This window comes from Dipodomys spectabilis, unplaced genomic scaffold (genome assembly GCF_019054845.1).
Source record: "Dipodomys spectabilis isolate Male_0828 unplaced genomic scaffold, ASM1905484v1 ptg000018l, whole genome shotgun sequence".
NCBI lineage: Eukaryota > Metazoa > Chordata > Mammalia > Rodentia > Heteromyidae > Dipodomys > Dipodomys spectabilis.
The window spans coordinates 13,034,753-13,062,160 of NW_024870695.1; the positions used below are offsets into that span (position 1 = coordinate 13,034,753).

The 27,408-nt window shown below is 51.6% G+C and overlaps 1 protein-coding gene across 1 annotated transcript; it reads right to left on the reverse strand.

Annotated features, from left to right (window-relative positions):
* Positions 1-128: 128 nt before the first annotated feature.
* Positions 129-27,304, reverse strand: Erbb2 (erb-b2 receptor tyrosine kinase 2). The gene is made up of 27 exons (XM_042673668.1): positions 27,161-27,304; positions 20,651-20,802; positions 19,604-19,817; positions 17,931-18,065; positions 17,595-17,663; positions 17,059-17,174; positions 16,777-16,918; positions 14,974-15,093; positions 14,593-14,719; positions 12,168-12,241; positions 11,979-12,069; positions 11,606-11,805; positions 11,122-11,254; positions 10,949-11,039; positions 10,158-10,318; positions 6,892-6,939; positions 4,650-4,788; positions 4,447-4,569; positions 4,144-4,242; positions 3,769-3,954; positions 3,470-3,625; positions 3,286-3,361; positions 2,909-3,055; positions 2,461-2,558; positions 2,116-2,304; positions 1,297-1,549; positions 129-1,187 (listed from the first exon to the last, which is right to left on the reverse strand). Exons 1-27 carry the CDS (start codon positions 27,231-27,233, stop codon positions 832-834), a joined length of 3,768 nt encoding a protein of 1,255 aa, XP_042529602.1. The 5' UTR covers positions 27,234-27,304; the 3' UTR covers positions 129-831.
* Positions 27,305-27,408: the final 104 nt, after the last annotated feature.

Sequence of the window (27,408 nt, forward strand, 5' to 3'; positions counted from 1 at the left end):
GAAGAGCTCAAGGACAGCGCCCAGGCCCAGAGTACAAGATCCACAACCAACCAAAAGAAAAAAAGAAAAGGAAATCTTAATTTGCTTCTCGTTCAAGCTTTTAGAAGATTCCTATCCATTTTCCCCAAGAAAAATGTTGTATGTAAGGTAAGCAGTAAGGTCTGGCTAGATCCACCCCAAAACATAGGCTGTGGCCCAGCTGTTTCCAGAATCTATTGGCAAATGAGTGTGCAGAGTCTTCCCTTCCCCAATCCCAAGAATACCTCCCCCTCCCCCCACTCTCATATAGTACCCACGCTCCTTCTGGGTCCTTATTTCATGTTTAAAAAACAAAAATAAAAAAACAAAGTATTCTGTACAAGGATTGGCCTGGACACTAGTGCAGCTTCGTTCCTCCTGGGGCAGAGGAGAGCACTAGGTCTCAGGGACAGTCTGTTGTGGAGTTGTCCTCTAAACAGGCCTTTGGCACCTCTTCTCTCCTAGGCCCAGCTTCCCTTGGTCCTTCAGAACCCAAGGTCTGGAAGAAGGCTGGGCAGGGCCACAGCCTCAGGTGTGCAGACTATGGCTGTAGCATCCAACATCTGGTGGGGCAGGACTCCAAAATCAACCAAGACTGCCCAGTGCACCCCTTCTACCAACCAGGCTGGGCACCTCTTGGCTGCCTGGGAATTCAAGCAGGAAGGAAGGTTCTTCAGAGCATGTTTCTGGCACAGCAAGCTCCCCTTGCCATGGTCACAGAGCCCTTCGATCAGCTTTCCAGTGACGGGCTGCAGGTCGGGCCTGCCCCAACTCCAGGGATACAGCAGGGCCTCAGCACACTTGGTCTCTGGCTCACACTGGAACGTCCAGGCCCAGGTACTCGGGGTTTTCTGCTGTAGGGGTCCCTTCAAAGGTGCTGGGTGGAGCCCCCCGTTCTGATCGGTCCTGGTTCCAGTAGTAGAGGTTATCAAAAGCTGGGCTGAATGCTGGAGGAGGGTGGGTTTGGGTACCAGTGCTTCCCCGAGGTGCCAAGTACTCTGGGTTCTCCACAGCACCCCCAAAGGCAAAAACGTCTTTGACAACCCCATTCTTCCCAGGGGAGAGAGTCTTGGGCCTTTCCAGAGTGGCACCAGCAGGTCGGGCAGAAGAAAGAGGACCCTCCAGGGGTAAGGTGGGCTGTGACCGAACTTCCGGCTGGTTCACATATTCTGAAAGGCCGAGTGAACAGAGTTCATTAGATGTCCCCGCTGCCATAACTACTGCCCCCACAGAGGGTTCCCATCCCCCTCTGTCTGGGAGGAAGCCTGGATTCCATACCTGGCTGGGGGCTGCAGGTGAGGGGAGCAACGTAGCCATCCATCTCCAGGGGCAGAGGTACTGTGGGGTCCTCACTGTACCGCTGCAGGGGGCTGAGGTCATGTTGGGGGAGGCTCTGCAACCCCTTCGCTGCCCCTACCCCCAAGTCACCATCGAACACATCAGAGCCAGCCCCTTCTGAGGGGGCTAGTGGAGACCTGGGTGGTTCTTCTTCAGAAGGCTCCAGCCCCAGGGTCAGCTCACCACCTCCACTCTGGAGACAAGATAGAAAGTTACAATGGAGTTGCTCATGGGGTCTGGGAGGGGCCTTCATGGGAAGTGGCAAGGTTATAGGAGAAAAACGTCATCTCTGGGATGAGACAGTCATGGTGGAGAAAAAGGGGTTACAGGAGCTAAGAAGCAATGAGAATCCTCAGGGATAATGGGGTCTCCACAAGAGGGGAACGTAGGTGAGCACCAAAGAAAGGTACCCAGGCTGGGTGCTGGTGGCTCACGCCTGTAATCCTGGCTACTCAGGAGGCCGAGATCTGAGGATCACAGTTCAAAGCCAGCCTTGGCAGGAAAATCTATGAGACTCTTAGCTCCAACTAACCACTAGAAAACTAGACTGGAAGTGGAGCTGTGGCTCAGTGTGGTAGAGTGCCAGCCTTGAGTGGAAAACTAGACTGGAAGTGGAGCTGTGGCTCAGTGTGGTAGAGTGCCAGCCTTGAGTTTAAGCCCCGTAAAAAAAGAGAGAGAGACAGAGAAAAAGAAAGGCACTCAGTGCATCAGCACAGGAGAGATAAGCTACCAAGTCATCATATTATGACTAACACTGACCCTGGTGGATGAGCTTCGATGCCTGCGGTGGGTGGTACCCCCTGTGCCTGGAGCAGGGTCTGGGCAGAAGAAACCCTGTTGGGGTACCAGGTACTCCTCAGCATCCACCAGGTCCCCCATGTCATCATCCTCCAGCAGTGAGCGGTAGAAGGTGCTGTCCAAGGGACTGGCTGTACCCAAGTCCTCATTCTAGGGAGGAGAGAGATAGAAGTGAGGGCCCCAGCCTAGCCCAGACTGGCATGCAGTATTTGGCACACAGAGTGCCAGAGGTGGGCATCTTTCCCCTCTCTTCCCTCTGCAGGAGGTGTAGCTTAGTGAAAGGTATGGGGTAGGAAGGCCCAGTACCTGGATGACAACAAAGCGTTGGGGGTCCCTGGCCATGCGAGAAAATTCAACCACCAACTCCCGGAATCTTGGCCGGCATTCAGAATCAATCATCCAACCTGGGGGAAGAGGAGGAGCTCGGCATCGTCATCCTGCACCCCTAACCCTGTCCAGACAACCCTGGCTGATGCTGAGTTCTCATGAAGCAGACCTTGAGAAGACTCAGGGGTCTTGAGCTGGAACCATGGGGCATTTCTCTAAGCCCCTCTGGTTCTCACGTGTTGCAGTACAGTAGGCTATCGGTAGCTGTTAAGCTAGAGCAGCTCAGGACTTCTATTGTGAAAGGGATATGAGGTGCTTCAAATATACCAGGGCCTCTGGGCCCATTTTCATCCTGCTCTTGGTGCCCTGGTATCCCTGTGGGTCCTCTTCCCTTCCCCCCTCACACACGCTCAGCCCTGTCACGCACATTTGACCATGATCATGTAGACGTCAATGGTGCAGATAGGGGGCTGGGGCAGCCTCTCCCCCTTCTCCAGCAGGTCAGGGATCTCCCGGGCAGGTATTCCATCATAGGGTTTGGCTCCAAAAGTCATGAGTTCCCACACTGTCACACCTATAATGAACAGGATATCAGAAGTGGAGGGCAAGAGGCAGCAATGGTCTGTGAAGTACAGAAGCTGTGCCCAGGGGCTTGGGGCAATGGCAGGGGAAGGGACAGGATTCACCCAGTCTCATCTCTATCCCTGGCTAGACACCCCTCCCCCAGCCCCAACCTGCTCTCACCCCTCCAATACCACCCCCTCTCCATGGTTCCTCATCCAGCCTCTCTCCCCCAACACACACCATAGCTCCATACGTCACTCTGGTGGGTGAACCGCCGGCGGAGAATGGATTCTAATGCCATCCACTTGATGGGCACCTAGGAGGACAGAGAAGGCCCTCAGACTGGGTGGGGGGGTAATCCTTTTCAGCGCCGCCCCCCCACCAGACCCTTCTCCACCCTGCTCATTCTGCTCCTTCCTCCCACCTTGCCACCATCCGCGTGGTACTCAGTCTCATCAATGTCCAGCAGCCGAGCTAGCCCGAAGTCTGTAATCTTGACGTGATTTGGACTTTTGACCAGAACATTGCGGGCAGCAAGGTCCCTGTGTACCAGCCGCACATCCTCCAGGTAGCTCATGCCCTGGAATGGGAGGTACCAGTGTGGATCTTCAGATTGGACCTCACCCTGGTCACCCTCCCAGAAGATCACCCATCCTACCCCCACAGAATAATGGGAACTGGCTCCCAAGGCACCTGCAGGGTCCAACTCCAACAAAGGCATACCTTGGCTATCTGCACACACCAGTTAAGTAGGTCCTGAGAGCCCAGGCGCCCTCGGTGTTCTCGGACGTGGTCCAGAAGGCAGCCATAGGGCATAAGCTGTGTCACCAGCTGCACCGTGGAAGTCAGGCAGATGCCCAGGAGGCGAGACACATAGGGGGAGCCCACACCAGCCATCACATAAGCTTCCTGTAGAGGAGAACACGCTGAGAAGGCATGGAAGACTACAACTTGTCCAACCGTCATGCTCCCCTCTGCACAACCCCTGGCCCAGGCCTGCAGACTGGATTAATCAACATCAGATTTCATTAATCCAGTCTAAGTGTGTAGCCAGGCTGTCCCTCACAAACTCCCTCAGGAACGGGTAGCTAGGCTTACATCCAAGATTTCTTTGTTGGCTTTGGGAGATGTGTTTTCCCTCAACACTTTGATGGCCACAGGGATTTTCACGTTCTCTCCATCTGGGATCCAGATGCCCTGAGCAGGAAGAAGAGGATGGGAGTGAGCCAGGAGTATGGACCAGACCCAGGTTCTTCTTTATGCTCTGAATACCCTTCCCCTCCCTCCAGCTTGCTCCATTCCCTCCCTCAAACAGCATTACTTGGTGTCTTCACACACACACATAGCCCTGGGCCCCATCCTCCAGATTTGCTCACCCCATGCCCCAGCCCTACCCCTAACCTTGTAGACTGTGCCAAAAGCTCCAGATCCAAGCACCTTCACCTTCCTTAGCTCAGTCTCTTTCAAGATCCGCATCTGAGCCTGGTTGGGTATTGCTCCACTGGGTGTCAGAGGCTCCACCAACTGGGGTGAAGGGGGTGGTGGGTCAGTGCCCGGCAAGCTGCAGGCCTCGGGTGGGCTGGGAGGCCCTTATTTCGCCTCACCTCGGTTTCCTGCAGCAGCCTCCGCATTGTGTACTTTCGGATCTTCTGGCGCCTTCGCTTGATTAGAATCGCAAGGACAACTCCCACGACCACGAACAACAGGACACCCACCACGGTAGCGATGATGGATGTCACAGGGCTGGGAACAGGAGCCAGGATTAGCGGTTAGGGGCCAGTCTGGAGCAGAGGGTCTGAAGGGACCCTATGGGAGTACATGAAGGTCCCTGGCATTCCAGAATGGAAGTGGGAAGAGTAAGACAGCAGGCTCTGACGCTTTCTTCCCTACTCTAAACCTGCCTTTGCTCCTTCTACTTCCACAATAAAGTTCTAGACTCTCTGCAATATACACAGCCCCAAATCCTCTGTGACCTGGCTCTTGGATCTATCTCAGGGCTCTAAAATGTCATGGTGTAAAACTCACCAAGGAGTGTGTTAATATGCATGGCTCCGGAGCCCTACTCTCACAGATTCTGATGGCTGCCTATCCTGAAACCCAGGAAGCTGCACCTAGGGGTTCTGATGCTCTAATCAAAGTTTTCACCTTCAAGTCATGATTTCTCACACCTCCCAGCCTTCCCATATACTTTTCCTAAGGCCAGAACCACCATTTCTCCATCTTTTAAGACTTAGATCATCCCCCCCCCCATCCTCCACTAATATACTTTTTTTTTTTTTTTTTAATAAAAGCTCATTCTGGGGCAGATGGAATACCTGAGTACTAACTAGACTTTTTTTTTTATTTATTTTGCGACTAGCTCTTGCAACATAATCCAGGCTAGCCTAGGACTTGAGACTCTCTTGCTTCAGCCTCCAGAGTGCTGGAATTATAGCCATGTACCACTATGCCCAATTACCTGACATTCTAGTCATCCTTGTTCCCTTCCACTCTATTCCCTCCCTGCCCCCACTCCCTTGCTCAGCCCAGGGCCTGGCACGATGAATGTTGGGTTTATGAGACAAATGATCACATAGATATACTCTCTGTCTGTTCTCTTTTCCGAATCTTCTCATTGCTCAGAAAAGCAAGGCTTGTGGTTTGATGGTTAAGGCCTCTGCCTTCTAAATCTGTCTCTTACCTGCCTCCAATCTCTCCCTTCTCTCCCCCTCTATGTGCTCAGCAGCCCCCACATACCAGAGCCATTGAACATCCCTGGATTGGCTAAGACCTAGTAAGGCTTTCTACCTGAGGGCAAGGGAAATGCCTGGACTCCCTTCTGGAAGCTTCCTGTCATCCTCAAAGCCTCTTATCATCCCAGTTGAAATTCCTAGGTAGTACAAGTCTGTAATCTCAGCACTCAGGAGGATGAGAAAGGAGAATCTTGAAATCTTAGCACTCAGGATGAGGTAGGGGAATCTCAAGTGGGTGCCGGTGGCTCATGCCTGTAATCCTAGCTACTCAAGAGGTGAGATCTGAGAATCCTGGTTCAAAGCCAGCCCATGCAGGAAAGTCTGTAAGACTCTTAGCCCCAGAAAACTGGAAGTGGCACTCTGGTTTAAGTAGTAGAGCGCTAGCCTTGAGCTGAAGAGTTAAGGGACAGCGCCCAGGCCCAGCATTCAAGCCCCACAACCAACCAAAAAAAAAAAAAAAAAAAAGACAAAGAGAATCTGAGTTCCAGGCAAGCCTAGCCTAAGAGTGAGACTAAAACTAGCCTGCCCTACATGAAACCCTGCCTCAAAAAATGTTTTCCAGAGCTGGGAAGGTGGCTCAGTGGTAGAGCGTTTGCCTTGTATGCATGAGGCCCTGGGTTGGATTCCTCAGCACCACATAAGCAAAAAAAAAAAAAAAAAAAAGAAGCCAGAAGTGGCGCTGTGGCTCAAGTGGTAGAGCGCTAACCTTTAGCTGAACAGCTGAGGGACAGCGCCCAGGCCCAGAGTTCAGGCCCCATGACCGGACCCAAAAAAAAAAAAAAAAGTTTTCCAGTCCCTCCCCAGCACTATGGCCATACTCTGCTCAGTCTATCATGAATTGAACTGACCAGCATCCCTTGAGAGACATTAGGCTACTCTAGTGTGGGAAGTACTAGGTATACAGGCTACATGTATGACCCCACCCCACCCACCCCATTCCTTCCCCAGCACCCTGAGCATCCTCCATCCACTAGTAGAAGCAAATTGAAAGGAGAATCAACACGGGGGGAAATGCATGGGAAGTGATGGGTGGCGTGTCAGGTGACAAGTGACCACCCAGGGGTCAGGAAAGAAGGAAGAGACCACATGGGTAGCTCTAGGGGCCCAGGCCTACCTGGCTCTCTGCTCTGCGGGGCAACCCTTGTCATCCAGGTCCACACAGCTGCAGAAGAGAAAGTCCCATCAACAACTCTGAGAACAGCCTCCTGGGGTGGGTGTGGCTAAGTTATAATCCCCATCAAGACAAAGGCAGAAACTGGGCTGAAGGTTACCAGGGCTCAATCTATCAGCCCATAGGTTCCCAGCTCGGGAACCCACCTCCCTGGGCCCCTGCCCCCCCTCCCCGGGCTGGACAGGAAGGGAAGTGCATCCCAAAAAACTTTGATTCTGAAAGCTCAGCTAGCCTGGCACCAGTGGCTCATGCCTATAATCCTAGCTACTCAGGAGGCTGAGATCTGAGGATCGTGGTTCAAAGCCAGCCCTGGCAGGAAAGTCCATGAGACTCTTATCTCCAATAAACCACTAGACAGTGGAAGGGGCACTGTGGCTCACGCGGTAGAGTGCTTGCCTTGAGCTCAGCTATTTCCTTCATGAAGGAGTCTTGGGGTACACTGCCCAACTTCTGAGAAAAGTATGGCAATACCTATTTCACAATATGGGGCTGGGGTGTGGCTCTGTATAGAGCGAGTGCTTAGCATATTCGAGGCCTATTTCCATCCCCAGCACCAGCCAATCAATAAAATAACATCTATGATGTGGCAGTTCCATCTCTCAGTATATACCCCAAAAGGCCAACACCAGGATACTAGGACATGCACAGGATGCTCCTTTGCATGTGGAGCTGGATTGCAAGAAACGGTAAAAAAAAAAAAAAAAAAAAAAAGCTCCATATATCTCAAATAGCAACAGGGTCAAATAACATTTACACTATAGAGAAGTTTGTTGTATGTGTGTGCCCATTCTGGAGCTTGAACCCAGGGCACTGTCTCTGAGCTCTTTTGCTCAAGGCTAGCTCTCCACCACTTGAGACATAACTCCATTTCCAGCTTTTTTTTTTGCCAGTCCTGGGGTTTGAATTCAGGGCCTGGGCACTGTCCTTGAGCCTCTCTGCTCAAAGCTAGCACTCTAACCACTTGAGCCACAGCACCACTTTCGGCTTTTTCTGTTTATGTGGTACTGAGGAATCGAACTTAGGGCTTCATGCATGCTAGATAAGCATTCTACTCCTAAGCCACATTCCCAGCTCCAACTTCAAGCTTTTTTGGTAGTTAATTGCAGATAAGAGTTTCAGGGGCTGGGAAGGTGGCTCAGTGGTAGAGTGCTTGCCTTGCATGCATGAGGCCCTGGGTTTGATTCCTCAGCACCACATAAGCAGAAAAAGCTGGAAGTAGCTCTGTGGCTCAAGTGGCAGAGCACTAGCCTTGAGCTTAAAAGCTGATAGACAGTGCCCAGGCCCAGAGTTTAGGCTCCACAACTGACCAAAAAAAAAAAAAAAAATTCAGACTTTCCTTCCCAAGCTGGCTTTGAACTGTGATCCTCAGATCTCAGCCTCCTGAGTAGCTAGGATTACAGGCAAAAGAGCCAGGTGCCAGAGGCTCATGCTGGCTCTATTGCCTATAATCCTAGCTACTCATGCTGGCTCTTTTGCCTGTTATCCTAGCTACTCAGGAGGCTGAGATCTGAGGATCATGGTTCGAAGCCAGCCCAAGCAGAAAAGTCTGTGAGACTCTTATCTCCAATAAATTATAAAACAAATAAAGCTTAAGTGGAGTTGTGGCTCAAGTGGTAAAGTGCTAGCCTAGAGCAGAAAAAGGTCAGAGACAGCACCCAGGCTGTTCCTAAGCTCAAGCCCCAGGATGAGCACTCACGTACACACACAAAAAAGTTATTTGTAAATAGGTACAGATGGTTTACAATCCCACCTTAGTAAAAAGAATAGGCACAGATAAGCAGGCTGGGTGCAGAGCTTGGTGGCAGAGCACTCTCAGTATGTGTCATACCTTGGGCTTTATCTCTAGCCTGACAACCCTCCCCCAACCACCAAAAAAAAAGGCTGGTTGGAAAGGTGGCTTAGTGGTAGAGTGCTTACTTAACATGCTTGAAGCCGTGGGTTCGATTCCTCAGTATCACATAAACAGAAAAAGCCAGAAGTGGTGCTATGGCTCAAGTGGTAGTACTTGCCTAGAGCACAGAGAGGCTCAAGGACAATGCTCAGGCCCTGAATTCAAGCCCCAGGACTGGAAAAAAAAAAAAAAAAAGGCAAAACATTCCAAATTATTAACAGTAAAACAGAACTGCTAGCAACGTTTATATATGTTTCATGTATTAAAACTGTGTGTGTGTGTGTGTGTGTGTGTGTGTGTGTGTGTGTGTGTGTTGTGTGTGTGTGTGTGTGTGTTGTGCAGGTCCTAGAGCTTGAACTCTGGCCTTGGATGCTGTCCTTTTCACTCAAGGCTAGAGCTCTACCACTGGAGCCACAGTACTACTTCTGGATTTTTCTGGTTTTTTTTGTGTGTGTGTGTTTTTTGCCAGTCATGGGGCCTGAGCTCTGGGCCTGGGCGCTGTCCCTCAGCTCTTCAGCTCAAGGCTAGCACTCTACCACTTGAGCCACAGCGCCACTTCTGGCTTTTTCTGCTTATGTGGTGCTGAGGAATTGAACCCAGGGCCTCATGCATGCAAGGCAAGCACTTTACCACTGAGCCACCTTCCCAGCCTTGGATTTTTCTGTTTTAACTGGAGATAAGAACCTCAAAAACTTTCCTGCTTAGGCTGGTTTCAAACCATCATCCTCCGATCTCAGCCTCCTGAGTGGCTAGGAATACAGTTATTTTTAATGTATTTTGTGATTAGAAAAAAAGATGACAATGTCTGTGAGTGGTGGCTCACATCTATAATCCCAGCTGAAAGGCATACATAAGAAAGTTGAATTATTAAAAAAAAAAAAAGCCAGGCCCTAGTGGCTCACACCTATAATCCTACTTAGGAGGCTGAGATCTAAAGATCAAGATTCAAGGATTAAGCCAGCCTGGGCAGGAAAATCCATGAGATTCTTATCTCCAATTAACAACCAGAAAACTGGAAGCAGAGCTATGGCTCAAAGGGTAGAGAGCTAACCTTTAGAAAAAAGCTCAGGGACAGTGCCCAGGCCCTGAGTTCAAGCCCCACATCCAAGAAAAAAAAAACTAAAACTAAAGCAAAAAGAGATAGGAGTGTGTGTGGTCCAAGTGGTATAGGAGACTCTTGAGTTCAAAGCCTAGTACCACCCAAAGAAAAAGAAAAGATGAAAAAACTTAAAATTGTCCCCCATTTACAATGAGAAACTCCAAGAAAGGCTCCTACAATGAAAGCTTTCCTTTCCACAGAAAAGAACTCTGGACTCACGAGTGTGTGCAGTTGATAGGGCACGGCTGGCACGTGCCTTCCTCATCTGGGAACTTCCAGATGGGCATGTAGGAGAGGTCAGCCTTCACACCACTGGGGCAGCGGGACACGCAGAAGGGAGGATCCTTGTAGTTAGCACAGGCCTCACATTGGTCTGCCTCCTGGAGGGGCAAGGAAGGGTTGGGGGCGGTGGTTGGCACCAACAGCTGAGGAGGGTCAGGCCCTGATCCCTCACCATTCAATCTCCTTATTCCTGGGACAAACACTTCAGTCTCTGTAGCCCTGCCCTCCTTCAAAGCACCCCTCCTTCAAACTCTGATTGTGGGGGCAGGAGGGGTGGTTGCGACAAGGAACTGGAGGCACCTAGAGAGGGACATGTGTTATCTAAGGTGCAACAGACAGTAACTATTATGTACAAAGCCTTTCCAGGGCTTAGGCACAGTGCCAAGCCCGGTTTAATTTTGTTCTCACCACACCCAGCAGGGTGGGTACGGTTACAACACTCACTTTATAAACACAAAAACTGAGGCTGGAAGCAGGACCTGGACTTGAATCCAGGTGAGCTGAGACCTGAGCCTGTAGATCTAACCTCCATCGGGCAGCCACAGGCAAGGATACAGGGCTCATGGGGACTTTGTCACAGCTTCCCCCAGCAGGACTCTGGCCGTCCCCAAGTTCCCGCCCTCCTGATGCCCAGGTCTGAGCCCAGGGCCACTAGATATCAGGTTGTTAGCACACCTGTCCCATCCCTGGTGACCCTCCTCCATGCATCCCTCCCACCAGCTCCTCACCGATCCAAAGCAAGTCACTGAGCCATTCTGGGGCTGACACTCAGTATGACAGGGCAGACAGTGCCTGTCACTCACATACTCCCTGGGAAGCCTGAGAGAAGGGGTAGGTGGTAAGAGGGCTGGGAGGCACCCTGGGCACCCCCTCCAGCTGCCCCCTCCTCTGCCTGGCATACCCCTGCAGGACTCGGCATTCCTCCACACATTCCTGGCCCCGGAGAAACTGACTGCAGTTGACGCACTGGGTAGGCCCCGGCCCCCAGCAGTGCCCATTGGCACACAAATGGTAACAGGCCTGGCCCGCGCCCACTGCAATGAAGAGGAAGGGGTCAGAGGCGGCTCCCAGGGAAGAGAGAAGCCAGGTACAGGTAAACTATTTGAAGAGGCGGTGAGTGTGGTTCTGGGCTGGAGGGGAAAGGGGCAGACAGGTGCTGGGCAATGCAGGGAGGGGAAGAATTCTGATTCTAGAAACAGGGGGAAGGGAAGGATGACAAGACAACATGGTAGGATCTAGCCATAAGCCATGCCGAGAGGCCAAGCCAGCCAGAGCTGAGTCATGAACAGGGCTCCAGGAACAGGCAGTCTGCATAGGTAGCAGACCACAGCTAGGGCCTGGTAGCACTGCTCTGTGCTGGCTCAGGGCTGGGTTCTCTCTCTTACCACATGCATCCTCTGGCCGATTGCCACTATGAAGCAGGGCCTGGTGGGGGTTCCGGAAGAGCTGGTCCCAGGGCACCGTGTGTATGAAGCAGAGGTGGGTGTTGCGATGGATGAGGGCCAGCCCGCTGCCCAGCTCCCGCAGTGAACGCAGCCCCAGCCAGCGGATGCCCAGGCCTTGGAGAGTTAGCGAGTAGGCGCCACTGCAGGAAGTGAGGTACTCAGCTACTGGGGGTTGGGGGGTACTTTACCCCAGGCCCATTCCTGGTCAGGGAAGGCCGTCCACCCCTTCCTCCTGTCTCAGTATCCTGCCAACACTCATGGAAATGCCACAGAGTAGTCCCTGGGGATCAGGGCCTCCTCTCCCAGTACTCACTCATACAGAACACGTCCCCGGATGACTTGAAGGTTCTGGAAGACACTGAGGTCAGGCAGGCTGTCTGGCCATGCTGAGATGTACAGGTAACCTGTAGGCAGAGGAGGAAGCTAGGGTGTGGGAACAGGACTAGGATCCCCGACCTCCTCCCAGCCCTGAAGGAGTGGGGCACAGAGAGACAGAGCTCACCTGTGATCTCCTCCAGGGTCTCAAACATTTGGAGGTGCTCAGGTTTCAGGGGGGCAATGTTGGAAGTAGGGATCCTGGAAAGAAAAAGAGGAATTAGCAGGTCCACAAAGAGGACAGGCATGACCTGCAACCCCCTGCCCAGAGAAAGCCCTGATACCTCACACTCTCCATCTCCCACCAATGTCTCTACTCACACCCATTTTGCCCATCAAGCCTAGCTGTTTTTCCCTCCTGAGCTTTTCCTGTGTCCCTTCTAGGTTGTTCACCCCAGGACAAACACTGACCTCATTTTTCTCACCACAGTAGATTTGTGTTTTCAGAGTCTCACATAAAGGGAATTACATGGTATGGAATCTATATCTGGGCTTTTTTTTTTTTTTTTCAGTTATGGGGATTGAATTCTGGGCCTGGGCACTGTCCCTAAGCTCTTCAACTCAAGGCTAGCACTCTACCACTTGAGCCACAGAGCCACTTCTGGTTTTCTGGTGGTTAATTGGAGATAAGAGTCTCATGGACTTTTTGTTGTTGCTAGCCATGGGGCCTTAACTCTGGGCCTGGGCACTGTCCCTCAGATCTTCAGCTCAAGACTAGCGCTCTACCACTTGAGCCACAGAGCCACTTCTGGCGTTTTCTGCTTATGTGGTGCTGAGGAACTGAACCCAGGGCCTCATACATCCAAGGCAAGCACTCTACCACTGAGCCACCTTCCTATCCCTGACGGACTTTGTTGCCCAGGCTGGCTTCGAAGCACAATCTTAACATCTCACTCCTTGAGTAGCTAAGATCATAGGCATGAGCCACTGGCGCCTGGCTTTTTTTTTTTTTTTTTTAAGACAAGGTCTTGCCTCAAATTCTCAAGTGCTAGAATTACAGGAATAGGCTACCACAGTAGTCCTTGATTCTGGCTTCTTTGCTCTACACATTCTTTTTTTTTTTTTGTCTTTTTATTGTTATTGTAAAGGTGATGTACAAAGGGGTTACAGTTACATAAATCAGGTAAAGAGCACATTTCATTTTGGAGAGCCCTTTCCTTGCTCTCTCCCAGTTTTTCCCTCCTGACCCCACCTGCAAGTTGTATAGGTTATTTTTCACCTAGTGTCCAGTGAGTACATTGCTGCATTTGTTCAACCTTTGTCTCTCCATCAACATGTTCTTTTGTTTGTTTGCTTGCTTGTTTTTGCAGTTCTGGGTTTGAACTTGGAACCTCACACTGCCCACGCAGAAGCTCTATCACAGAGCCACACCTCCAGCTGTTTTTTCACTGGTTATTTTGAAGGTAGAGCCTAGCTGCCTGTCTAGGCTTGTCCCTGCATTAAGATCTACCTACTTCAGGCTTCCTGTCATTGCCTGCAAGACAGGCACACACTACTGCATCTAGCTTCTCTGATGGATGTTTCTGGAATAGAAAAGGCATGTACCTGCACCCAGCTATGAACTGAGAGGGGTCTCACAAATCACTTTTTCCCGGGCTGACTTTGAGCCATGATCCTCCCATTCTCAACCAACCGAGTAGCCAGGATTACACACATGAGCCACCAGTGCCCAGCTTCAGCATTGTTTGGAGATTAATTAATATCACATGTGCCAGTGGTTCATTTCTTTTTGTTGCATTATGGGACTACATTGTATGTATATATTACCTGCTGACATAACACTGGAGTCATTTCCAATTTGAGGCTATTATGGATAAAGCTGCTATACTGCAAGAGAATTTTGCTTTACTGACTTGGGTGAACCTCCACAAGAGTCCATGTTTGTGGACATTTACAAAAATATAACCCAGGGCTGGGAAGGTGGCTTGGTGCTAGAGTGCTTGCCTAGTGAGGTTCTGGGTTCAATTACTTCATACCACATAAGCAAAAAATAATAATAATTAATTAAAAAAAAATACAACCCAAGTCAGGTACCTATAATCCTAGCTACTCAGGAGGCTAAGATCTAAGGATCACAGTTCGAAGCTAGCTTAGACAGAAAAGTCTATGAGACTCTTATCTCCACTTAAGCACCAAAATCAGCTGGAAATGGAGATATGGCTCAAGTGGTAGAACAATAATAGCCTTGAGCACAAAAGCTTAGAGACAGCTAGGTGCTGATGGCTCACACCTGTAATCCTAGCTACTCAGGAGGCTCAGGAGGCTGAGATCTGAGAATCACAGTTCAAAACAAGCCCAGGCAGTAAAGTCCATGAGACTCATATCTCCAGTAATGAGCCCAGGCCCTGTTTTCAAACCCCAGACCAACAAGCACACACAAAAAAACACGCCTTCAAGCCATTACCCTCTGGTTTCTCATCCACCTCCTTTGCATTCCCAGCCTCCCACCTCCTCTCCCCAGTGATCCCCCAGAGATGTTACTACCCCCTCTGGGACCTAAGGACTCAGTGTCCAGCTTGACATCGGCCTCAGGCCATTGTGCCCATCCTTACCCTTCAAAGCTCTCTGGCAAAAATGCCAGGCTCCCAAAGATCTTCTTGCAGCCAGCAAACTCCTGGATGTTGGCACTGGTAACTGCCCTTGCTGCCCGCAGATGTTCCATACCCAGACCGTAGCATACTGTGGGAAAAGGGACAGGAGATAAGGGAGCCATCTCTGCACCATCAGGATCCTGTCTGTGGTTCCTTTCTGGGACCACACTGGCGGGAGACAGAGGAACTTGATCTGGGGTTGGGGCAGGGCAGCAGATAGTGAGAGAAAAGGATGGGCCCCAGAGGATCCAAGGCATTGTGGGACAAAGGGCTGGACCACAGTGTGTATGCAGAGGGACAGGAAGCTCATCTGGCCCAGGAAGTGGGGAAGTGGATGGGTACCTCGGGCACAGGGTTTGCTGCATTTTTCGCACCGCTGTGTTCCATCTTCGGCTGTCACTTCCTGGTTGTTTGGGGGACAGACCAGTGTGCAGGACCCCACGTCCGTAGACAGGTAGTTGTCTGCAGAATACACACCACATGCCCTGGCCCTTCACACCTCTCCATGAACAATGGTTCAAGAAGACTACTATCAATCAATACTTAACTGCCCTAACAATGCAGCTGAACTCTGGATTTTCATTTACTTCCTAACAACACCTGTAGCTCAACAGCACTGTTAAGGAAGTGGCGCTATGGCTCAAAGTGGTAGAGCCTTGAGCAAAAGAGCTTAAGAGCAGTGCCCAGGCCTTGAACTCAAGTCCCACAACTAACAACAACAAAAAAAGTTTGTTAATAAAATTAATTAAAAGCCAAGTAATACTAGGTACTTAGGAGGCTGAGATCTGAGGATCATGGTTCAAAGCCAGCTGGGGCCGGAAAGTTCATGAGACTCTTATCTCCAATTAACTACCTAAAAACTAGAATTAACTATCTAAAAACTCTTATCTCTTGGGCTGGGAAGGTGGCTCAGTGGTAGAGCACTTGCCTTGCATGCATGAGGCCCTGGGTTTGATTCCTCAGCACTACATAAGCAAAAAAGAAAAAAGCCAGAAGTGGTGCTGTGGCTCAAGTGGTAGAACGCTAGCCTTGAGCTGAAGAGCTGAGGGACAGCGCCCAGGCCCAGAGTTCAGGCCCCATGACCAGACCAAAAAACAAAAAACCTCTTATCTCCAATAAACTACCTAAAAACCTCTACTACTCAAAGTAGTAGAGCATTAGCCTTGAGCAAAAAGAGCTCAGGGACAGTGCCGAGTTCAAGCCCCACAACTGACAACAATATTTTTTTTAAATCATTAAAAGTGGGTCTGGGAAGGTGGCTCAGTGGTAGAGTGCTTGCCTTGGATGCATGAGGCCCTGGATTCGATTCCTCAGCACTACATAAGCAGAAAAAGCTGGAAGTAGCTCTGTGGCTCAAGTGGTAGAGTGCTTGCCTTGAGCTGAAGCTCTGAGGGACAGTGCCCAGGCCCAGAGTTCAGGCCCCACATTAATATAAATAAATAATAATAATTTTTAAAAAGGTTTGTGTTTAGCAAAAAGAAACTAATCTGGATGCCACTGGCTCATATACTTAGAAAGCTGAGAACTGATGACTGGTTCGAAACCAGCCTAGGCAGACAAATTTGTGAGACCTTTCTCTCCAATTAACCATCAAAAAGCCAGAAGTGGAGATGTAGCTCAAGTGGTAGAACACCAGCCTTGAGCAAAAACCCAAGCAAGATCACATGGCCCTGAATTTAAGCACAGAATTATGCAAATTGGTCTGACTTTCCACTTGCCGGCTCTTACACCATGAGGAGGTGGAGCCAGGACCTAAAAGCCTACTCTGACTCCTATAAGAGGAAGAAAGAGGTTCCCCAGGCCAAGGCCCAGCCCCACAGCATCCATCAGTGAATAGAGGTGCTGGTACCCTGATTTACGCAGATCATCTAATAATAAACACTAGATACTGTTCTAAGAGCTTAACCAATATTAACTCATTCACACATTAGAACAACCTTCTGAGGTTATTATAGTTATTGTTGCTCACATATTGCCAGGTCACAAGCCTGGCAGTCTAGCTCAGCTGCCTGTCCTTGTGCCACCCGCTCCTTAGCTGTTGAATGAATGAGGTAGCCCTCCAAAGCCAGGGCACATGAACTCACAATACCCTCCCCTTCCCACAGAACAGACCATCAAAACCATGCTTTCCTCCCAGGTACTCACAAGGACAAGAGGTCACGCAGCTGGCGCCAAAGGTGTAACGGCCCTCAGGGTTGGGCATGGACTCGAAGGTGTCTGTGTTGTAGGTGACCAGGGCTGGGCAGTGCAGCTCACAGATGCCACTATGGTTGAAGTGGAGGCAGGCCTGGCAGGGTCAAGCCACTGGTTGTTACTGGTTGATTTATTTTTTTTTTTTCTGGCATGCCATGAGGAACAAGGCAATCCCAAGCAAGGTGCCCCCCCCCAACACCCTGGGGCCCAGGTGACACATAGAAAGGCACATACCAGGCAGTCAGAGTGCTTGGGACCTGTGCAGCCCGCAGCACACTGCTCATGACAGCAGTCTGTGGGCAGCCGGCCTTTACAGCGGGCACAGCCACTGGCACAGATGGTGCCAGTCACTGTTGGAAAGAGACAAGATGAGACTGAGTCCTAGACAACAGATTTTTACCACCATCATCTTTTATTTATTTATTTTTGCTGGTCCTGGCCTTGAACTCTGAGCCTGGGAGCTGTCCCTGAGACTCTTAGTGCTCAAGGCTAGTGCTCTACCACTTGAGCCACAGTGTCACTTTGGGCTTTTTCTGAGTAGTTTATTGGAGATATGAGTTTCATGGACTTTTCTGCTGGGGCTGGCTTTGAACCACGATTCTCAGATCTCAGCCTCCTAAGTAGCTAGAATTACAGGCATGAGCCATGGGTGCTTGGCTCACCATCATCTTCTGAGAGACCTCCCACCAGCCCATTACCCCACCCCCTCCTAAGCCACCTGTCACCCACCTGCCCTGGCCCTCCCAGCCACTGGGCCTCCCTACACTCACAGATCTGACAGTCCGAAGAACTTTCTCCCCAGCAATAGTTATCTTTACATGATGAAGCACAGGGTGGGCCTGGGGACAGAACCAGAGAGAAGTGGTGAGAAATATTGGGCGACAAAAGGGATCACACAGACACCTGTCAGTGGGTACCCAGCAAGGGAGAGGTCCAGGAAGAAAAGAGTCCTCCACGGAAGCAGTGCCTAAACCAAGGCAGAGGAGGAGATACAGAGAAGGGACACAGATATGGCAGAAGAGATTGAGGGGAAAAAAAGAGCCGGGTAGGATCAGTGGCTAGGATAGGCAGGCTGACAGATAGCAGCAGGCAGGAATGTGGCTTACACATCCGGGAGCGGTTGGTGTCTATCACCGTGCGAGCCAGCTGGTTGTTCTTGTGAAAGATGTCCTTCCACAAAATGCTTTCCTGGTAGCAGAGCTGGGGGTTCCGCTGGATCAAAACTCCTCCCTTCAAGATCTCTGTGGGGAGGGTAGTAGTTAGGGGAGCCGTGTTTCATCAGCCACCTCCTCTCTTCAGCGCCTCTTGCCTTCTGATGGGAAGCAAACCCCTTACACAAGTCCAGCTCCCCAAGACAGCAGGGGAGCATCTTCAGCATCTTCTAGCCCTGTCTACCTCTCTCTCAACACGAATAACTTGGGGCCTAGAAGGAGCAAGTCACCATGTCAAGGGCCAGGCATTCTCTTTGCCTTCTACCTCATCCTAGGCCCACTGGCTGGTGGTTAAAAGAGAGGGGCTGGGGCTGGGACTGTGGAGGAAGCATATGCAAGGCTCTGGGTTCAATTCTCAGCACTGCACAAATGCACATACAAAAGAGACTCTAATGTCTGAAATCCAGTTTAGCCACTATCTATCTATATAACCCTGAGCAAGCCATGTATCCTCTGTAAGCCTCTCAGTCTTCTCCTCTGGAAAATGAGAACACTGAAGGATGAAGAGAAGGACTTACAGGACTGCCATCTGACTAGAACAAGACTCTGAATGAAATGGGCGCCTGGAATGCTACCTAAGGTTAGGACACAGTGAACTCTAGGACTACTGCAAACAGTCTACCACATTCCGTCCACTGCATACAGTCCAACACATGCAATCTACTTTTTTTTTTTTGTGGGTCATGGGACTTGATATCAGGAGCCTGGGCACTATCCTGGAGCTCTCTACCAGTTTGAGCCACAGTTCTACTTCATACAGTTCACCCTATACAAGTCTACCACATGGAGTCCACTGTATGGCAGTCCATCACACACATTCTATTGCATACAGTTCTCCAGATACAGTTCCACAGGTTGCTCACTTAGAACTTAGACTCAGCCAAGTGAGAGCAAAAACAAGCTAGCATTCTAATGATTAAATTGTGTAGGTTGGTACAAGCTACGATTTCCTGAAAAGAAGTAGAATCAACCTGCCTGTTTTTTTCTTCCTTCCTTCCTCCTTTCTTTTCCTTTCTTCCCTCTCTCCCTTCCCTTCCCCACTCCCTTTTCTTTACTCCCTCCCTTTCCTTTCCTTTCTCCCCTTCCTTCCTTCCTGCTACCCTCCCACCCAGAATTCTTCCTTTTCTTTCTCCTTCCTTCCTTTTCTCCCTTCCTAGCTCCCTCTCTTCCTTTTCTTTCCCCTTCTTTCCTTCCTTCCTTTGTGTGGTCCTGAGGTTCACATCCAGGACTTCACACATGCTAGACAAGTGCTCTGCCCCTGAGCTACACCTTAGCTCTATTTCCCTGGTCTTCCCAGGGGAGGCCCTGCAGGCATTAGAGAGAACACCACTTCCCATACACACACACACAGCCTCTTCATGGCTCGCATCACACACACACACACACACACACACACACACACACACACACACACACACACACACACACACACACACACACACACACACACACACACACACACACACACACACACACACACACACACACACACAGCCTCTTCATGGCTCCCAGTGGCTCCAGGCAGTTCTCAGTGGCCAAGAAAAGGCTACAATGATGGTGACAGGCACCTGTGAGGCTTCGAAGCTGCAGCTCCCGCAGCCCTCCTAGGGCAGCCCCCATGGCAGGGGTGGCACTGTCCAGAGAGTCTCCGTTGTCTAGCACGGCCAGCGCATAGTTGTCCTCGAAGAGCTGGGTGCCTCGCACGATCCGCAGCCTCTGCAACGGGATCTGCCTCACCTGGCTGTGAGCCACCAGCATGTAGCCCTGAACCTCCTGGATGTCCTGGGAGGGAAAGGTGGGGCGCAGGGGGTGAGGCAGGCCTGGGCTTTGAACACTCCTGCCACCCTCCCCCCAGGCCTCTAGGAGCCCCCCAGCCCCTGAGCAGTCCTGTTCTCTCATGGTAGAGATGAGATGGAGCAATAAGCTGTTTCCATCTGGCCTCACCAGATTCCTGACTGATCAAGAAAGATAAAGCGGGGGGGGGGGGGGGGGGCCCAGAATAAGTGCTCCACCCTCCGGCCATCTCATTTCTCCAACAGAAAAAAAAACCATGGAAGGCCTGGAAAAGATGGTGTTTGCAATCTGAAGTCCAAGCACCACACAGGTGACCCTATTCCAGGGCTCATGGACACAGTCCAGCGGGCTGGTCTTCTTTCTCTCCTGATCAGAATCTACAGATCTTTCTCTCCTGATTTTCCCAATGGGACCTCTAAGATCACTGCTGGTCCCAATAGACAGACAGGAAAGCTGAGATCCACTCAATAGACAGACAGGAAAGCTGAGATCCACTCAATAGACAGACAGGAAAGCTGAGATCCACTGAAGCTAAGGGTCCGGACCTGTCCCGGGACAGTGATGGGGACAAGTGGACAGGGGAAAGGGAAGATGCTAGCAAGAGAGCATCCCACCAGAGGTATCCACAGCCAGTTACCTGAAGATAGAACCAACTGATTTTTGTCAGAAAATGAGTGGAGGTTAGACATCAGAAAGGACCTCCTGCTTAAGGAACCGCTATGAGAAGAAACAGAAGGATAAGCACCCTCTTGTACCTCCACCTCTAAAAGAAGGGCTCAGCCTCTCTGGTGGGCCCAGCTGGGCTTATCCATGAGCCTCACCTGCAGAAAGGAGAGACTGGCATTGGCGGGCAGGTAGGTGAGTTCCAAGTTGCCCTGTACCACCTGGCAGCCCTCGTAGAGGTGGCGGAGCATTTGCAGGTGGGTCTCAGGACTGGCAGGGAGCTGCAGCTTCATATCCGTGCCGGTGCACACTGGTAAGAGGGAGCAAGTGGGTCATTGACCAAACCTGGTCTCCTCCTCTTACCCACTCCTGAGTCATGCCATCCCAGACATGGAGAAAAGCAAGGCTGATGGCCCCTCTTCCCACAACCTTGTACCCACAGCTCAACATCAGAAGAAAGCTTTTGTATTTAGGAAGAAAGGGAGAGATCTGGGTAGAGGGTCCCCTCTGGCCAGGCCACCCCAAGCACCCACAGGAGCCCCAGTGTGTCAGCCTGTGGCGCTTGCCACCAATACAGGGTATGGGCTGCCAAAGAAAGCCTCCCTTTGTCCCCAAAAGCTAGACTCAGAGCTGAGAGTAAAAAATCCCCCAAGAAAGACAAATGATGAATCACAACTCTTCTAGACACCCCCTGACCCTCTCCCAAACAAACAAACTCAGGGCTTTCTCCTTCTGCCATTCCAGCACACCCACGTGTCAACCTCCTGGCAAGGGACACCAGCCCCCGCAATGCCACCCAGAGAGTAGAGAAGGAAGGTCAGCTGGAGTCATGGCTTAGGGCATGGGGTAGCAGGGGGCGGGGGCAATCAGAAGTCTGGTCATCACTGCAGAAATCTCTAGAACACCTCTGTATAGAGAAACAAAGCCTGGGACCCCAGCTAAGGGGACCTGGTTTGCAGATCCTGGCCAGGCTTGCTCTGCAGATTCCTACACCAGCACCCTCACCTTTACCACCTCCTCAGGGCAAGACTCCAGAACCAGCTGGCAGAATCTATGCCACGAAACTCTTGCCACAAAGACACTACGTCAGTCCCATGGACCCACCCAGTGCCAAGCATCTGCCAAGGGGCATCAAGAGAAGTTCCCATCCCTTGCCCACCTGCCCGTCAGCCTGATGTACTAGAGACCAGACACTCCCACTGAGCCCCGCCAAGGCAGACTGGAAGGCTCAGAAGCCCAGGGAAGGGGCTCTGGGTAGCAGCCAGCACCAGGCCTGCCAGTAAGAGGGGGGTAGATTAAGGTGCCCAGTTGAACTTGTTTTTCTGCTCTGGTGAGAAGATGAATCACCTGGTGTGTCTTGCCCAGGAGGTTTGGGGTGGGGGGGAGGTGGAGGGTGTCCTGGAATACACAGGCCCACAGGTGCCTGAGCTGCCCAGAATTCCTGCTGGTCACTACCCTACCTCCCAGGGACTATGAGAGGCAGTACAATGGCTTTGGGCTCAGACACTAAGGACTCTGCTCTCCCAGCAACATGGTGCCTAAGGCCCAATCCCAGGGGGTAAAAAGAGCTGTAGAAAGGTTGAAGGGCAAGTCCCTGAGTTCTCTGTCTGTGCCCAGAGCCAGCTGGTGATGTCCTGGTAGAACTGGGAAGGGGGGGGGTCTCTATTCTCAGCCCTCTGGGAAGATAAGGAAGGAAGCAAAGAGGGAGGAAAGGGAGAGTCCAGAAATAGAACCCAAGGGTCCCTCTCCTAGATGGAGCAAGCCACACCTACTCACGTCCCTCTTCTTTTCTCCCTCACAGACTCCCAAGAGAAACAGGAGCTGGGGGTGGCAGGCCAGGCCCAAAATAACGCCCTGCCAGGACCTCCCCCAGCCTCAGCCTTGCTGCTTCAGCTGCTTATAGACACAGCTGTCCCTAGGCCCAGACCCCAGGCCTTGGCCAAACTGGGGACAGGGACCGCAGGGCTGGGGTAGGGGCCTCACCCCTCCTCCACCCATCAGTCTACCCCCTGTGGCCCTCTGCCACCTCCAGGGGACACCAGCTGTGGCAGCCAAGCTATGAAACAACAACAACAATAGCAACCACCATGGTAACTGACCTGAGCATCTACTGTGTAAGCAGCAGACCCTGTCATCCTCCAGGGGCTGGGCCTGCTGGCTCCATTTACCAAGAAGGTAACTGAGGCTGGCAGAGGTTAGAACCTGCCAAGGTCATAAGGCAGAGCTGAAGGTACTGCTCACAGGCAGAGAACTTACGTACCACATGCAAGGCCCAGGTTCAATCCCCAGTTTGACAAAAACAGAAACAGCCTCAAGTCACCAAGTTTGTGAGCTGTAGATGCAGGATTTGAACTCAGGTCTAACTTATGATTCCATATTCCTTTCCTTTAAGCCTGACTGCACACACAAATAACACATCATACCCACACACAAATGTAAAAGCACAATAATTCTCTGATGCCACCAACAAACCCACAGATTCCGTCGGTCCGGGCAGGGCAGGGTGGCTGGGCTGGGCAGGAGGTCAGAAAGAGTGGCAGCCCCACCCACCAGTAAGTTTGTTTACCAGATTTGTGGCCCATTTGAGTAAGACTCTTAAAGTGTTTGCAGTGATAAAATTGGTACCCTGAGACCTACTCTTGGGAGCTGGAGGCTGCCAGCTGACACCCCCTTGACAGGGGGCCAAGAAATCCTTCTAAATACCTTCTCTGCTTCCAGAACCTTCCCATGCCCTACTTCCTTACCAGACACCCCCTATCTCCCCTCACCATGGTCCTCATAGCCACCTGGCCCTAACAGTTTTCTTAGGGTCAGAAAGTCCTAACTCTAAATGAGGTACCCTTTGCCTCCAAGACTCATGCTCCAAATCTCTGGGACAAAGAGAGACAGTGAGGCAGGAACCAGCCCAGGATGAATGAATGAATGAATGAATATGAATGAATGAGTGAAGTCTAGTCAAGAGTCTCAAACAAAAGAAATCAGTATTCATCTCTCTGCTGCTCAGAGTTGGTCTGAGTCTTTAAAGTCCTTTTCTATTGGATTTCAGTGGTCAGGGTTTAGTCCTGGGCTTGAGGGATTCTCCAGTGGAAAACCCAGAATGTCTGTCTTTCTCTCTCTCTCCCTGTCTTCTGCATGTCAGGCAAGCGCTCTGCCACTGAGATACAAATCTGGCCTCCAGATGCTTATTTGCTCACAAGAAAGCTGACACTTCCTTTCGTCTCCATGAACATTATCAAAAAAAAAAAAAACTACCTGCATCCCCAAGCTCACCTGGACCTAAGGACCAGAACCCACTCAAGTAACTCACTCACTTGTCATTAACGGCTGGAGTATCAAGACTCAAATATCAGGCCAGGGCCCAAGACTGGGGTCTTTAGGCCAGAACCCCAGCTCAGACCCTTACTGTGTGACCTTGAGCAGGTACCTTCAGCCCAGAAGTGAAGTCAGATTCATTTCCATGCCCAGCAGTGCTGTGACTTAGTTTTGGTCCTCCGTGAGTATTTACTGCCCTAAACTTGGCCATAACAACTCAGACTCCCTCTGAGGAGTTAAATGAGAGGGTGAATGGAGAAGCAGTCTGTAAACATGAGAAGGGTTTGTAAACAGTCCTGAAGCAACACAAACATTAACTATAATAATTCTCCCATTCCACCTGGGAACACGCTCGGTCCAGTCTGGTGGGGTGGGGGGCTAGGAGGCCTAAGGGGAAAAGGGGCTTCCCACAAGTGGAAGGCAAGAAGGGGCATCTTTTTTCTAGGTCATTCCATCACCCAAAGGTAGACATACTTTGGATCCTACTCAGTCCCACACTGGTCCCTCATGCTTCCACTCCAGTTGCTTCCCTCACCCAAAAGGCCTATGTGTCCCAGTGGCTTCTGACCCCTTCTGCCCTCCATCCCTGAAGGGCCCAACAAGATGGCAGGTATGGGCTAGTTAGGAAGGGAGTGGACTCCCCTGCAGCCACCCACCCCCATGTCAGCCAAAGTCTGGACAAGAGGATGGGAAAGCCATACTTTTGAATAACCAACTCCCATCTCTTCCTCCATGCAGCTGGCTGCCTGGCTGCTCCCAATGTGTTCTCAACCTATTCCTGGTGAATGGAACAAAACTATGACCAAACCCTTCTTTATTAGAATCCAAAAATGCTCTGGATATTACTGGGTGGCTGGAGACCTTGATAATTTTCTTTGTCTTTATGAGCTTCAATTTGCTCATCTGTGCACCTACCTCACGGGACAGTGCTGAGATGGAATGATGCCATTTATGAAAAAGAATCAGGCATTTAAGACACCCACCAGACATTTTTAAAAAGGGGGGGGGGATGTCACAAAACAAGATACAGGTAATTGTAAAGAAGGAGAAGTGTATTGGAAATGCAATCTTTTCTTTTCTATTTGATCTTCTCTTTTCAGATGTTTTTCCTGGGATGTAAAAATGAGTTTTCCCCCTTAGTTTTTTTTTTTTTTTTGGGGGGGGTCCAGTCATGGGACCTGAACTCTGGGCCTGGGCGCTGTCCCTCGGCTCTTCAGCTCAAGGCTAGCGCTCTACCACTTGAGCCACAGCACCACTTCTGGCTTTTTTCTTTTTGCTTATGTGGTGCTGAGGAATCGAACCCAGCGCCTCTGGCATGCAAGGCAAGCGCTCTACCACTGAGCCACCTTCCCAGCCCCTCCCCCTAAGTACAGTTAAAAAGACGGAAGAAAGTTTTTTGGGGGGATCATAATGCATTCAAGATACAAATGAGTTCTGCAAGATTAAAAGGGCATCTGGTACAATATACCAAAAGAACCTTGATTCCTAACAAAGAATCTTAGCAAAATCCTAACTTCAGCGCCTTCCCTAGGTCTTCCATCTCCACATTCCCCCTGACTCCAGCTCTGGGATATCATCTGGGTTCTGCTGGGGGATGTGCTACCTTTTATATCGTGCCCTACACTGTCCAACTTTTATGACATTCTGCACCCAGTAGGTTAAGGGGTAAAGACTCCAGGAGGCTTCTCCAGTCCAGATCCCAATTCTGCACAGGGATGCCCGCCCCCCCCCAGACCAAAGTGTGGGCACAGCCCAGCCTGGCCTCATCTTTCTCAGCAGAAGATGGAGACACCCTCCTGGGAAATAGGGAGATGAAGGATGGGTTCTCAGAGAGAAGAGCCTTCTTCCTCAGCTGGGAGCCAAAGGCCACCTCCCAGTGTTTACAGCAGACCTAGCCCAGCACCTTAAAGGGAGTTCCTGGAGAGGGCAGAGTTCAGTCAGTGTCCCCAAGACATCAAGGGAGATTGCTGTTTGGCAACACAATGCCTAGACACAAAAACACAAAGACCACACGAAACAGCACAGCCTACAGCCTCTCTCTCTCTCTCTCACACACACACACACACACACACACACACACACACACACACACGACTTGTGACAGGGTCCTTGGGGACACACAGAGGTGATGATTCCCACCCCTCTTCAGACTCCCAGACCCACAGGTGGCTTCCCAAAATGCTCCCCAAAACTTGCCCACATTTGTTGTCCCACACAACTCAAAAGATTTAGGTGGCATGCAACTTATACAGTGCCTCGGCCAAGACCCAGCACAGAGTATATGTCATCTTTATCGTTACAGGACAGATGGACAGATGGGTCAGGGTCCACATTGTGAACCACCCTCCCCTCCCCCCTCTCCACCCCCAGCATGAAGAAAGCAGTAGTAGAACAACCTACCTTCAGGAGACCCCCAGCCGGCTTTATTTCTCCAGCTCCCTCCCCTCAGCTACCCAGGTGACTTTATACATAGGTCCAAACCAGAAAACCCACCACCACCCTCCAGGGTTCAGGCTTTCCATAAGCCTCAAAAGCAAAACACATTTCCTATGCCGACCCCCCAAAAAGATTCGTTCCAAACAGGGCTGGGAGGGTATAATATACTCTGTAGTAGATGGAGAGCTTGTCTGACATGTGCCAGGCCCTGGGCTCCATCCCCAAGACCATGGGGAGGAAGGGGGGGGGGGGGAATCTGTTCAAAACAAGTGCCTGCCCCTCCCCCAGTCCAGATGAGCGCCCCCGCCCCCTCTAAAGCGAGGCCACTCCACCACCCCACCCGCCACCAGTCCTCCCGGCTCGGCAGGCAGGTTGCTTCCCTCACCGGCCCCTCTCCCCTCAACCCTGCAGAAGCTGCAGTAACTAAACCCAAACGTCCCGGAGGGGGCGGGAGGGGGACCCCCAAGAATCCAGCTCGGTCCAGTCCGGAGGCGCAGGCTGGCAACTGCAAAATTCTGAGCGGGGCTCAGAAGGGGGAAAACACAACACGCAATTCACCCTCCGGGAGGCAGGGGTAGGGGGGAGACGGGGGGAGGGAGGAAAAAAACTTTCTAGACGATTCAGAGAACTTTCCTGACAAGTTCCCAGCGCCTCTCAGCGGTCCAGAAAGCTCGGGTGTCTACCGTGGGCCGGTTGGAGCCGCTTCGGGGTGACCACCCCCCTTCCACCTCCCCTCGCCCCTTCGGGACGGCGGGCCCGGAGGGCCCCGCGCACCCCCTCCCCTTCCCTGGCCCGGCCCACCCCGCCCCAGCGCCCCGATCGTTTCCCCGGCCGCTCCGGGGCCCTTCAAAGCCCGCCGGGCTGTGGGCGCAGCCGCAGGGGCCGGCGCCCGCTCCGACCCCTCCCCAGTCCAGACCCACCTTGGGTGCCCGCGGCTCCGGGGGGCAGAAGGGCGAGGAGGAGCCCCCAGCGGCACCAGGCCGCCAGCTCCATGGTGCTCACCGCGGCTCCGGCCCCATAGCTCTGGCTGGACCGGGGCGGGACCGGGCTGGACGGGGAGCCGGACGTGGGGTGGGGGTGGGGGCGCGGCGGCGCCGGGAGAGGGTGGGCTGGGCAGGGGCGCGCGGCCGGCCGCCGGTGGGACTCGGGCTCCGGAGCTCCGGGGCTC

Coding starts and splice junctions, on each gene's coding strand:
- Erbb2 (XM_042673668.1), bottom strand. CDS start 27,233: ATGGAGCTGGCGGCCTGGTGCCGCTGGGGGCTCCTCCTCGCCCTTCTG. Junction 17,175..17,594: donor TTCTTCGGACTGTCAGATCT/GTGAGTGTAGGG, acceptor TCTTTCCAACAG/TGACTGGCACCATCTGTGCC. Junction 12,242..14,592: donor TTGCCAGAGAGCTTTGAAGG/GTAAGGATGGGC, acceptor TTTTCTTTCCAG/GATCCCTACTTCCAACATTG.